We start from the raw sequence: 12,880 nt of genomic DNA, 5'->3' as shown, positions 1-12,880 counted from the left end.
ATGGCCCGATTCTTACCATCTTTAGTACGCATCCAAGAATATCTTTAAAATCTTCTCCAAAATTTTGAATGCATTTAAGAAATAGCATTTTCTGTATAGAAGAAAGACGAGTGTGAGATCGTCTCAGAGAAGACTGAGGGGGAACGTGGACAGTAAGACACTGCAAATAACGTGGATATAGCCTAAAGGGCAGCATTAACTCCCCCCCGCCCCCGTATTTCATTGCCTATGCAGAGATGTGAAGAGCAAAGTAAAATTAATAGCAATTGTTGCCTGTCCTGACATACAGCACCTACCCCCTCCCGCCCCCGCCACTATGGTAACAACTGCAGCAAAACCCCTAATTTAAACAACGTGAGCGGTAGATAGGTCATTGCTTTTCAACAGGGAGGCAAACAGCAGCGCGCTCTTACATTTTTGGTTTAGGTATCTCTTTCTGCAAGCCTGTTTGTATCTCTGGGCATCTTCCGTACAGCCTAAATAACATGGCAGAGGTTCAGTTCCTCTGGCATGGCAAGGGGGCAGTGGAATTCAGCCACTCCAGGTTGGTACAGCTGTACAATTGGGTTTATAATTCAGTCTTCAGATTTTTAGCATTTAAAATGTCGGAGCTGATTGGTGTCCACTGTGTCACACTATGAGGCTAACATGCCACATACTGTTTTGTAATTGCAACCTCATCAAAATTAGACACCCATTAAGTTTATTTATTATTTGTTTATAGTAGATATATATGATTATACTTTAAGAAATAAAAATACAATTTTCTTGATCACAATGGTGTGGTGAAGGAGCTGTGGACTGTTCCACAGCCACAGCGATTTTGTGAAAGGAGCTACAGATACCAGAATGAGGCGATAACTGTTAAGTTTCCACAGGAGAGGAAAAGCAAGTGAGTTGTAATTGTCTCCTAAAAGGATTCCACATCATTATCCATTTTTCACAGTATAAACTAGAGTCAGAATAAAAACTGGATGAGGTTTTGGGACAACCTTATTATATCCTGCTTGGATGTTGCTACCAATTTCTTTGAGAAGCTGGCCTACAAACAGATCTGTTCTCCCCGCTCCCAGAGCAGCAGTCACTAGACCTGCCACTGACACCCTGGCCCAGCTTGCTCCCCAGCCTGCCATCCTAGCAAGGCTCTAACCCCAGGCAACTTTAAAAAAGTAGGATTACAGACACCGAAGTCACTGAGCACGCTCAGGAAAACACCTTGCCCCTTAAGCCCATAGACCTTCTGCCATAGATCCAAAACTAGCTTTTATTTTGCCCCCTCTAGCACACAGCAGCTTCATGGTGGTGTTACCACACAGCCAATGCTAGAAAAGTGAGTGCATATTATGCCACCAATATTGACCACGGTGGGGGGAAAAAAAGATTATTCAAAGCTCTTAAGAAGCTGTCAGGGTCATGGTGGTGTCAGCTGTTCTAGAAAAACAACAGATAATTTAAAATGTGCGTGTGCATGCAAGCTTGTGTGTGTACATGTGTCTGTGCACATAATTACAATTTCTCCTCTAGTTAGCATGAAAGAAAAAAGTTCATAACTTTGTGTCTCTCCCCTTCTCATTCCTTCAAACCAAAACATATATATTATGACTGAGTATATTCAGCAATTTGAAATTTAGACAGGACAGCAGTTCATCTGCTGGTGAGCTAGCGCTACACCATTAGTCAGCCTCCCCAGATAAAGGGATATGCTGGGGACGGCCCAGTCCTCTGAGCAGAACACATTCCTGACAGCCTGCAAGTTTATAAAATGTTTGGATTAAAAGCAGCATTTGAAATAAACTTTAGGCTTGGAGGTCACTATGTGTTTTGAACTTTATGTCAAATAATATCACAAAAAATATCTTGTACTGCTAAACTTAGCAGAGTGGCTAGGCAGCATGCTTCCCTAAAGTTGAGTTTAAAATTACAGGCCCCAAAATTAAGTTTATAAATCACAGGCCCCAAGTGTACCTACTGTCTTATGTTAAAATCCTGCCATGCAAAGATTACACAACTATTATAAACTGCAAATCATTTCTAAAAAGCTCACATGCTGCAGCAAGGAATGAACTTTAGAGGCCATCTGGTAAATTTTGCACCTTTTCTAGGAGTATAATTTCAGTTTGCCATCACACATATGTGTGTGTTCAACCAGTCCTCAAAGTATTTTAACTTGAGGGGGGGCGGGGCTGGTAAGGGGTTTTTTGGCACTTTGAGAGAGAAGCAGTAAACACCATATTAACTGGAGAGTTTTTCTGCCAGTTCTGAGGTGTTTCCAAAAATGCAATGAAATCCAGCCCCTTGGCTGCATTTTTATTATTGCCTTATTTGCAAGGTGTGTAAAGTGTTGCACAATCAACATATAGGCAGACAATAACAACTCCTCTCACCTGATCAATTCATTTGACCTGGCAAAGGGGAGAAGACCTCAAACCTTTCCTAACAACTCAGTTTGCAAATCTGCATATTGCAAAAGACTATACGGTTTTTAGGCTGGATGACAAAGCTGAAGATAATTCTCCCGCTAAAACTGATGGCCCTTGTAGAGAAGTGACTTCATTGCTTTTACAGAAGACAAATGTTTCAACAAAGAGGATGGTTAGAAATTGAAACATAGAGTAATCCTACTATTTTTACATCCAAACCATAGTGGGCTTCCTCACTGCTAGCATATATGCAAGTGATAAACATTGCTGAAAAACATGCAGCACACTATTGTGTGTGCACACTATTACGTTCTAAACACGTGTGCATACTGTTACATTCTTGTGCACGCATACGCACGCTCTCTAGAAAGTACACTGTCTCGCATTTGAAGTTTATATATGGTCCTAAACCCAAAGCTGTTCTCATCCTGGCACACTGATATAAATTTGACTTTTAACACCTGTTTCGGGGAGGATATCATAAAATGGCAGGCGGCTCAGGCAGAATTTATTTATTTAATATATATATAACAAATATTTCCAAATAATAACTATAAAAAATACTAAATAATATTAAAATAAATAATAAATATGTAAACCAGGGCTTTCTTAAGGTATTCAGTCTGGAGATTCCTTTCCAAATTGAAATTGTCAGCCTTGTAATTAAGTAGGAGTGTGGTATTTTCTTTGACAATAAAAAGCTAGTCTTTTAGATCACCAGGGTGATTTATACCCTGTATTTGTCCGTCGCAGTTCTTCAGTGCAGTATGACAACAGCAAAGGTACCTTAAGTTGAAGGGGGAAGACAGCCTTTATTTCAAGCAAATACATCCAGAAGAAATTTAATGGTGCAAAAAGCACTGTATTCAGAATGAAACACAGATTAATTCAGCTGTTAGCCGAGCCTGTCAAAAAAAAGTTTCCCATATGACCAAAAATAAAATCCTAAACATTTCACCTAAAATGTGACTGCGTGCATTGGACGTGTGGTGATACCTTCTGAAGTGCCCAGGGTGCCACACAGTGCCTAACATTAGGCACAGCTGTAGCAAATACACACACAGCAATTCTTTGCTCTTGGATCTTAAGACCACAAGACATGGAATGACACCCCCCATCCTCCCCTTCTGTGTGTTTGTTGGCCCTATTGCTTCTGAAAGGATGAGCCTTTTCAGGCTGTGTTTTCTCATTTCCAAGGATTCAGGTAATAGTGATGGCCAATTCCAGGCATCAGTTCTTTGCCAGTGTTGGCCTTTTGACAAATACTTGTGCTCGTTCTTGGTTTTGTTAAGCCACAGCCCCCAAGATAGGCTCTTCCCATCAGAGTAGTAACTCTTCTGCATCCAACCTGCTTGAAATCTCTTTCTGGAGTATGTTGGACCAGATTTGTGTTTAGAGTTTCGAATTAAGATTCACTGCAGGGGGTAAACACAGAATAAAATGCCTCTGCTTGACACACATCGTAGGATCATGGTTGCCATTTGCACAGTGCACCTGTGCAGCATTGGTAAGTGAGTCAGCCTCTGGCTAGGCTGCCAAAGGCCTCAGGGCTGAGGAGGTGTCTAAGACAGTGAGGTGTCCCCAGCGCTCCCTACTTTCAGCCCATAGAGCCTCTGCAGCCTGTAGGCCTCAAATGTATGAAGGGAGCAGTGCAATCAGTGAGTTTGTATTACACTACAGAGCAGCATGGGAGAGCCAACTCGCTTGTTAAAGCTCTCATTTTTGTTCCAGTTCAAATTAAATGCGCTATTTCCTATTTCCATGAGTGTTGATGGAAAATGCCTTTGCTTTAACGGTAGTATGCCTATGTCGTATGCTGTTGAAGATGGTAGTAGGTGATAGGGACTAGTTTGTTACGCATTCTGCCTCTTACATTAGCACTCCTTAAACAGTTCGAGAGGCTGCACAGTCACTGCAATTTCTGTGTGCTATCCTGCTCTTAATTGCCCTTAAAAATCTTGGCTGCTGAGACTAGGTTCAGCACCTCTGACAAAGCCAGTCACTTCACAGTATCCCAGCACTGCTCAGGAGCATGTGTGGGAGCCTGGAAGGCGACGGGAGCAGCTGGAGACTTCGCCTAATACTGATACAAAGGAAGTAGCAGGTCATGTTTTCATAGCTCTTCTTTGAGGTGGTTTCATTACCTGTCAGTAGTAATTGCAATGAGACCCTGAAGACAAGCATTATGAATTCATGTTTAAAAGAAGAAAACAAGAAACATCATCTACATAAGCATATATATTCCACCACAAATTTCTGTGTATCACTTTAAGTCTGAGCAGTGGAACATGAATATAATGATCAAACACACCAAGGGAAAACAAAGAAATTAGGGTTTGATATGTTAGTCTTCCTTTTTAACCATTGTTTATTGCTCAGCATATTGTGATTAAAAGCAGACTGGCTTCCTAGGCTAATGTTTCTGTTTCTTATTACAGTTGGATAGCGTCACTTCACTAATTCAGGCTGCCAAAAATTTAATGAATGCTGTGGTGCAGACAGTGAAGATGTCCTATATTGCATCCACAAAGATTATCAAGATTCAGAGTCCTACTGGCCCACGACATCCTGTTGTGATGTGGAGAATGAAGGCTCCAGAGAAGAAGCCCCTAATTAAAAGAGAGAAGCCAGAAGAAATCTATGCGGCTGTCAGAAAAGGTTCTGCAAAGAAGAGAATCCATCCTGTTCAAGTCATGAGCGAATTCAGAGGCAGAGAAATAGTCTAATATTCTGCCACATTTTGTGTTCCTATCGTGAATTTCTGATGATTTTTCATCTTTTCCCTCACTTATTTAATAATTATATATGTTAATGCTTTGCTTTTCTCTGAATCTGTAAGATAACACTTGCTTAAATTATTTGAAAATGCTGTTGGATTAATTAGCAGCACACAGTTGGAAAAAAAATATCCATTCTCTTGCTGTGAGAAACTATCATGTCTTTATACTGGCATGTTTTCAGCAGAGCACTTTGATACATTATGGGACTGTGCTGTAGTTGGAAAGGAAGATGCAATGTGCCAACCTCCCCAAAGTCGTCCTGTATTCACTAGGCTTAGGCGATCCTTCACCAGGGATGAATGTGGCCAACACTAAACTGCATGTATTTTATGACATACAGCTTTTAAAACATTGTGTTTATTGGGTCAGAGGCTTTATCAGCACCATTACACTGTGATCAAATCAGCTGAACTGCTTGATGCTGGCTGGGAGTCTGGGCCCTTAACTGGTATCTAGATTGAAAGATCTAAACATCTCCCCTCATCCAAGGCCCAGCCTCAGAAATGTAAGTTTGAAAATGTTTGATGAAACAAAAGTGTTTTAACAACGTGGATGTAATAATGTAATAAAAAAGCATTGACTGCATACACAGCTCTTTAAAAGCCTTTTGAAACATGAACATTAATCTGTGTTCAGCTTCCTACTCTATTCTGTGAGCCCTAATAAATCTGCTGACTGTTGGAAGGTCAGATAAATCAGCTATTAGCAATAAAAACCTTTTCTAATCACTGCACAAAAGAACAAATATGAAATACATCATTATTCTAAGACCAGCATGTGAAATACACATACACATATCTTGAATCTTAGGAATGATGAGATTTTTGCAAGGTAACTGCAGTGATTTGAATTACTTTTCTTATGACAGTAGAGTCCTAAATGCAAGATGGTGCCAGTAAGTGACTTGCTAAATGGCCACACTATACCTCAAAGTATGTAATGAAGATGAGTGCTATTAATCTGTTACCACCACTAGGCTTCTGTAAGAGAAAGAATGAAAGAAAAATTTTCTAAATCTGTTTGAATCTGAAATCCACTTGGACTAATTTTTTTTAAAGAATCTAACTTGTCTTCCCTGACATGTCACTAAGTTTTCCTAGACTCCACTTGGTCCTCAAGATGTCTTTGCTTGGCAATTAAGTAGATCCTTTGGTATGTTTTTTGTATTTGCTAAGGTGAAAGGACTCCCTCAAATGCCAGAACATCATGATGTGTCAATTGTGAGGTGGCTCCAGAATATAAGCTGCTCCTCCATGTCATTTATTATCATGTTTTGCACAGCAGTGCATCTACCTAGCACAATGAGTGCAGCAAAAATAACCTTAAACTGTTTTTCCTCTTGGGGGCCACTCTTTCTAAGCTCAGGACAGTGGAGCAGTATAATTTCTAGGCTGTTCGTTAAGAAACCACATGAAACTTACAGTGATCATGAATTTAAAAAATTACAGATCACTATTCCAACTTCCATACCTTTACTATTTGTTAAATGAAACAAAAGAAGTTTGGAAGAAAAAATACTTCTTTCCAACTCAAATTCACTCTGCATGTTTGCTTCAAGATCTTAGTAACATGTACATGTCTTTGATAGTCCTCTTAGGGCTACAGGGTGGGCAGAGCTAATATAGAGCAGGTTGTCTAACCTACTTTCAGTAGGTCTGCTGGCAGACTAAGCAGAGCTGTGATAAAGATTCTGTGTGGCACAGAGGTCAGGAGGGCGTACGTTATTGTCACACCTTAAAGCCAAAATCTCCATGTAGTATTTCAGATGCTGGCCCACCCCCTTAGACTACCTACTCCCACAGCGAGGTTCAGGTCCAGAAGCCAGCAGGTGAGTTGGCATAACCTTGTTTTGGGGGGGGTGTGTCTTAATAAATCCTCATGTCTCTGGATTACACCTCTGATATAGGTCACCTTAATATCAAATGTTTGTAACTAATGTCTTGTTATCACATTATTAATAAAAAGCATGTACACTACAAAGACGACACCTTTTAGTGTTGTGGGATTTTTTTTATTTTTTTTTTTTATTTTAAATGTATCTCCTTACTGTTCTCCAACACTAGTGAACAGCCAGTTCAAAAGCCTGCCAGCTTTGCTTAAAGGAGTGCCAGTCTTCCGGCACACCAAGTGTACTCTATTAGTCTGGTTAAACTGAGAATTCTTCTAGCATTAGAATGACTAAAGCACAGTTTATTGCTTAATTTACTATTTCTTCCTGCAATACTAGTCACTACTCTCTTACCCTGGCCATACTCAATAGCCAGTTTGATCTCAACTTTCAATATTATTCCTATTACATAGGAATTTATTAGGCAAAACCCAACCTTCTAAATGCACAACAACCCTCTAAATGAACGCCAACCCTCTAAATGAACAAGAAAATTACAACCCACTTCTGGTTTTTGAGAAGAGCCAAAAGAATGATGAGTTAATCATATCTAGACTTGCTTTTCTTGGCTAAAGTTCAAACCCAAGTGAAAACAAGGTGAAGTTTACTCCTGGACAATTGAAGGCAATTTTAAAAAATTCAGTGGAGCACTAAAAAATGAGATTGATTGTATTTTTCATTGTTGAAGTACATTAGTACAAGAGCCAGTTGGCCAATTCAAGCCATTGCCACAAATCTCAAAGCAGCTGAATTTTATTTTTTTTTAATAAACAACTTGGTTGTGTCACTCTGCTTTCACTGCTGATGTTGTTTCCTTTAGTATTTAGCAATTCTAATTTGTAAACAGCAGTTTCTGGCACTGCAGATGTGCTGAGCATAGTCTGCAGTTTGTCCCAATTACTTTATTATTGCCTTGACTTAGTGAGCCATTCCAGGTAAGTAACCAGCGTCCTTTCATCTCATGGGCCCTCAGGAAAATGTAAAACTATGTGTCCCTCTACCTCTCCCCACCCCTGGAGTCCTGCTCTTGTGCACAGTAACTATTCTGACATAATTGGCTTTTTTTTTTTGGAGGTGAATGGGAGAAGGGAAGGTGGGGAACAGATGTGGTAACCCTCTCTGTACTACACTTAACCTGGTATCACTTGTGAAGCCCTATAGCTGCATCTCTACTGAAGACAACTAAGCAGCCTGACATCATCCAGGTCTGATGTTCCACATGGTTTTAAAAGGTCTTCAGCTCATTTGAAAAGACATTTTGTGTTTTTTATTTTCTGTGGGTCAACAATTGAAGCATTTAAGAAAAAATGTGTTTATACAGCGAGTTCTTTAATGAGCTTTTAGAAGTTTTCTTTTTGAAGAAAACATTTATAAGTCTTTACCAGTTTTGGACCGTAAAACTCTATGTGGGCATAGCTGCTATTTTTGCTTCCAGGTACCACTTATTCCTTGTGTACTGCTCTTCATTAAACTTTGGGGACTTGCCTGTATATTTGGCTCAGGAAATAAGGAGATAAATAAAATCCTATTCCCTCAGGTTGGATTTAAAAACAAAACAAACCCAAAACAAAACAATGCCCTGCATTGGAAGAGAGAGGGACTGGTATATGTGTGTGTGCAGGAGAGGAAATAAGTCTTGGGCCCTGGAGTGAGGGGAGAACTGAGGGTGGTAAGCAGGGGTGGTACCTTTGGCAGAGGACATGCAAGTTGAAACTGTAGAGATAGAAGGGCTTGATAAAATGGTGCTGGACATACTGATCTTGTAGCTGAGCGCCACGCTTTGGATTCAGCAAGTGAACGGTGCCTGTTCTCTGCCTCACAGCCTTGCAGCCCCCTGAATCCCAACACCCTTGAAAAGCACTGTTCACCTCCCTCATCCTCCCTGTCTTTGCCAGCAGCTCTTGGTGGTCACTTGAGGCACAAGGGACTCACCCCAGCCCTCTTCTGGGCTCCCACCTCCATTCTTGTTCTACAGAGTCTCCTCTGCATCCCACTGAATTTTGCCTGTAACACTGAGGTAGCTCTCGTTATATGCAACTGGAATAACCCGCTTCCTCTCTAACAACTCACTAAAACCACTGGGTTGCTGGGAAGAAAAAGTTAACATAACAAAAGCAGTCATCTGAAATTGTCCATCAGAGTGCAATATTAGTAATTAAATAATAATTAAAATCAAGCAGATGATGCTACACACTTCATTTTTGTTTTCCCTGGGAGATCATTAGAACTGGCTTACTCTTTCTCCTAAGATGGTTAGTGGACTTGGTTTTATTGCAGAACTATTTCTTAAAGTGAAAAAAAATGCACTAGCACTGTTGACGAAAAAATCTTATGGATTTTGTGTTGTACACTGAAAGTGGTATTGCTGCAATAAAAAATATCACCTTTCAATGAATAAACGACAACTCTGTGGAAACTTTCTTGGGATAAAGAGAAATAAAATATATCCAAAACAGAAATAGCTTAAGAGTCATGTAAAAACAAACTAGGAAAATCCTTCAAAGCCCCTGTTGTCTACTGTCAACAGGAGAAACTTGCTGCTATGGTCAAAAGAATTGAAAGCTGAGGGGCTAATTTTTGACTCCGGCATACAAGAAATAGTTAAGATGAAAGCTTGCAGTGCAAGAGATGGATCTAGCAATTTTATTTTTAAGGAGCTTCTTACAGGATAGGAAATACTCATATTCCACTTCCCAATGGTGAAAATGACTGCATTTAAGCAGGCTGGAGACTACAGAGATGCCTTGTCATGCAGGATGATGTTTCCTCAGGACTCTCAATCTTCTGGCCATTTTAGAGCCATTGACTTTTCTGCTGTAGTTCTCGATTATTTTTATAGAAGACAGCAAATGATTCAACAGCAGCTGAAAATAGTCATGTAGCTCATTAGCTGTGGGGCAGACTGTGCCTTTTTGGCACTGCTCTTTCATGGAGGCAGGGGGGCAGGATGTTAAGGGAGCGGGTGCTACCTGCTCCAGCAAGCCTGCTGGTAGGTATTTTGTCTGCTTAGTTCCCAGAGCTCCCTTATTACATGGAAACACAATAGGAAATTGCTCCCACGCTTTCAAAATACTGAACAGAGCACCATGCTCTGTTTGCCCAACTAGTCAGCATGGCTGAGGGGACTCAAGAAAGGAAGAAAACTAACTTCTTTGTGTGTTTTCAGCTTCTCCGGTAGAGAAAGACCATCATTCAAAGGAATGATTTCTCTAGGAAAGCAGAATTTCCCTGGAGTCAAGGGTCTACAAGGATGAAGGAAACAACAGCAAGAGCTCTTTTATGCCTTCTACTCCCTCTAGGAACCCAAAATCTAGTCATCTGTTTTCTCTGTCCTAAACTTGCTCGTAATTGCATATTATCTAAGTATAAATTTTGCATTATTCACCCAGCTGTTATTTTACAGCAACTGATGCATATACTGGAAGCCTTCCTAACAGTATGTTGCAATTGTTTCAGATAACATCTTATTTTTATTTGAGGTACTAAGGACCTCACCCAGCAAGCTGCAAAGCCCAAACCCTCGGTGATGTCTCTCAGAGCTCAGACAGGCAGCAACCAAGAGAAGCAGGCAACAAGCCATTCCTACTGCTACTTGTGCATATATTTTGCATGCAAAAATGTTATGTGATTTGTACCACATTCCTCTGCTCAGTAGGGACTGCTACACAGTCATAACACATTCCTCTTCTAGAAGAAAAGGAGCAGCACTTTAGATGTAATATTGTATGTAGATGGTACCTAATCACACATTAAGATTCAAGCTGTCATGGCAGGCTGCCTCTTTAAGCACGAGTAGCTGAAGTCCAGCTCATCTGGGACGCGGCTGCTTTCACAGCTTTCTGTATGTTGCCCTTTACTACCAGGTGTGGGAATGAGCTTGCTTGGACTAACACCTTTTATTATTGCTCACCATCTGACACACTGTGCAGACTCTGTGTCCTTCAGAGGAGCCACAGCTCATATGTGTTCAGGAATTTCATTGCGAGTGGGTCCTTAACGGCTCCACAGAGGTGCTTCGCTTGCTTCTCTGCAAGGTTAGCCAAGAAAGGAGAGGATCACTGAATCCCTTCCCCATAACTTCCTACCATTATTTGTATGCAGTGACAAAGTAACCCACCTGCCCTATTCCCTTGTATCCACCTTTTAAGTTCCATCTACCCTATTTTCATATAATTTTGATATCTATGCTCTCCCTCAGCTTCCTGTCTTCTGTCCTGGACACTATAACTTCTTTAAACCAAGGGACAGCATACAGGTTTTCAGCACCTCCTCCTCTATTTCCCAAGATCCTGTTTCACTTCTTCTCAAAACACTACAACAAAAAAACAAGGAGAAACGGTGTGTGGCCAGCTCAGCAGCGAGGCTACATCGGCACAGCTATTCTGCATTCAGTGGTAAAATGTCCCCTTGACAGTAGTTACTGTAGTTCTTCCTCTATAGCAGCTCTCTAAAAATGCTATCCCTCCTTCAGGTTGGCTAAGACAGATCAGTCACCTTGGAGTTTGCTTTTGAACAGGCAGACAGGACACCACCAGTAAAGAGATATGCTTCCCAAAAGAAAATATGTCTTCCTTGCCCTTTCCTCTTGCTGCATTCCAAACAACTTGTCTTTATTTAGGCATGTCAGGGCCAACTTTAAAATACCAAAATACAAAATATGAAGGTTATTAATACAGCAATCCAAAGGGCAAAGAGCTTATTGGTAGTATGAGCTATTGAGTCATGTGGGTGTTGATGGCACATCCTCAAGCACTGTATTATCATAATGCCTGGGCTGAAGACGCCATTAATTTTCTGCATCACCAACAGCTGAGAAGCAAAGCTGACAGCCAATAATACATGAGTCCAGTGTAAGCAAAACGCATGCACAAACAAACGTTCCCATCACCTCCTAAAGTATTAACAGCAGAATATAACAGATCAGAAAATATGGGGCAAAAGAAGGAATAGAAAGAAAATTGTTCCTAAGTATAAGAGCCCTTACAATATTGTTTTTCAGAAACATTGTATTTCAGCTTCCAAGCAGCTGTAGATTTAACTTTTTCACTACTAAGTGAATTCTGAGGGTCTGAATGTGCTAAAATGTACTTTGATTTTTCAAGATATAGAAGGAGAGAAAGTGAGCAGCTCTTCCTGTGTTTTTGCTTAAGGTATATATTACATGAAATGCATCCCTCACCAGTGATGTAGGCATTAAGAGATACATGTCATTCTAGGAAGGGATTTCTGTGAATTTGGTTGGCTACTCATCAGATAAAACAGTATGTCTTTTTTTGTTAACAAAAGCATGTTCAGCCATATTTTAAATGGAGCAATTTGCATGAAGTTTTTAAAACCCCTTTTTTAAAGCCCCTTTTCTGGCCAAATCTTAATTCCTTATCCAGAAACTCTTCACCCTGATACTTCAATCTATTTTTCCTTAAATAAGGCATCATCTAAAGAAGAATGGTTATCCAACTACACCCAGCTATGAGAATAGCTTTGGCACAGAATTTGCTACCAAGTATTTGAAGGTTCCAAAGTTTATTTCCAATGCAGAAGGGCTGGGAAAGCTTCTAGAAACATAAAGACTACAATTTAGTATTTCTTTTGCAAACTAATTAAATCTCATTATCATTGGTATTTGACTTTTATATAAACAGACTTCACAAAAACTCAAAAGTAACATACAATATGCTACCTAGACAATGGATACAGACTTATTTAAACCAGGCATCATGCCAAGTTATTAGATAGCATATGGTAGACTTCTCACTTGTTTGTTGGCTTGGTATTTTTTGATACATTCATGT

At 40.2% G+C, this 12,880-nt stretch overlaps 1 protein-coding gene across 9 annotated transcripts in view; it reads left to right on the top strand.

Annotated features, from left to right (window-relative positions):
• Positions 1-7,180, top strand: part of CTNNA3 (catenin alpha 3) — a 512,461-nt gene extending 505,281 nt beyond the window's left edge. For all 9 annotated transcript variants that reach the window (XM_075758850.1, XM_075758852.1, XM_075758851.1 and 6 more), the window contains one exon: positions 4,859-7,180. In XM_075758850.1, coding sequence (XP_075614965.1) covers positions 4,859-5,146 — 288 coding nt within the window. In that variant the 3' untranslated portion in view covers positions 5,147-7,180. The remainder of the gene's footprint in view (positions 1-4,858) is intronic.
• Positions 7,181-12,880: the final 5,700 nt, after the last annotated feature.

Source organism: Balearica regulorum, chromosome 7 (genome assembly GCF_011004875.1).
Source record: "Balearica regulorum gibbericeps isolate bBalReg1 chromosome 7, bBalReg1.pri, whole genome shotgun sequence".
Classification (NCBI taxonomy): Eukaryota; Metazoa; Chordata; class Aves; order Gruiformes; family Gruidae; genus Balearica; species Balearica regulorum.
The sequence above is the reverse complement of the archived record's forward strand: the minus strand, read 5'-3'. Positions and strand labels throughout refer to the sequence as shown.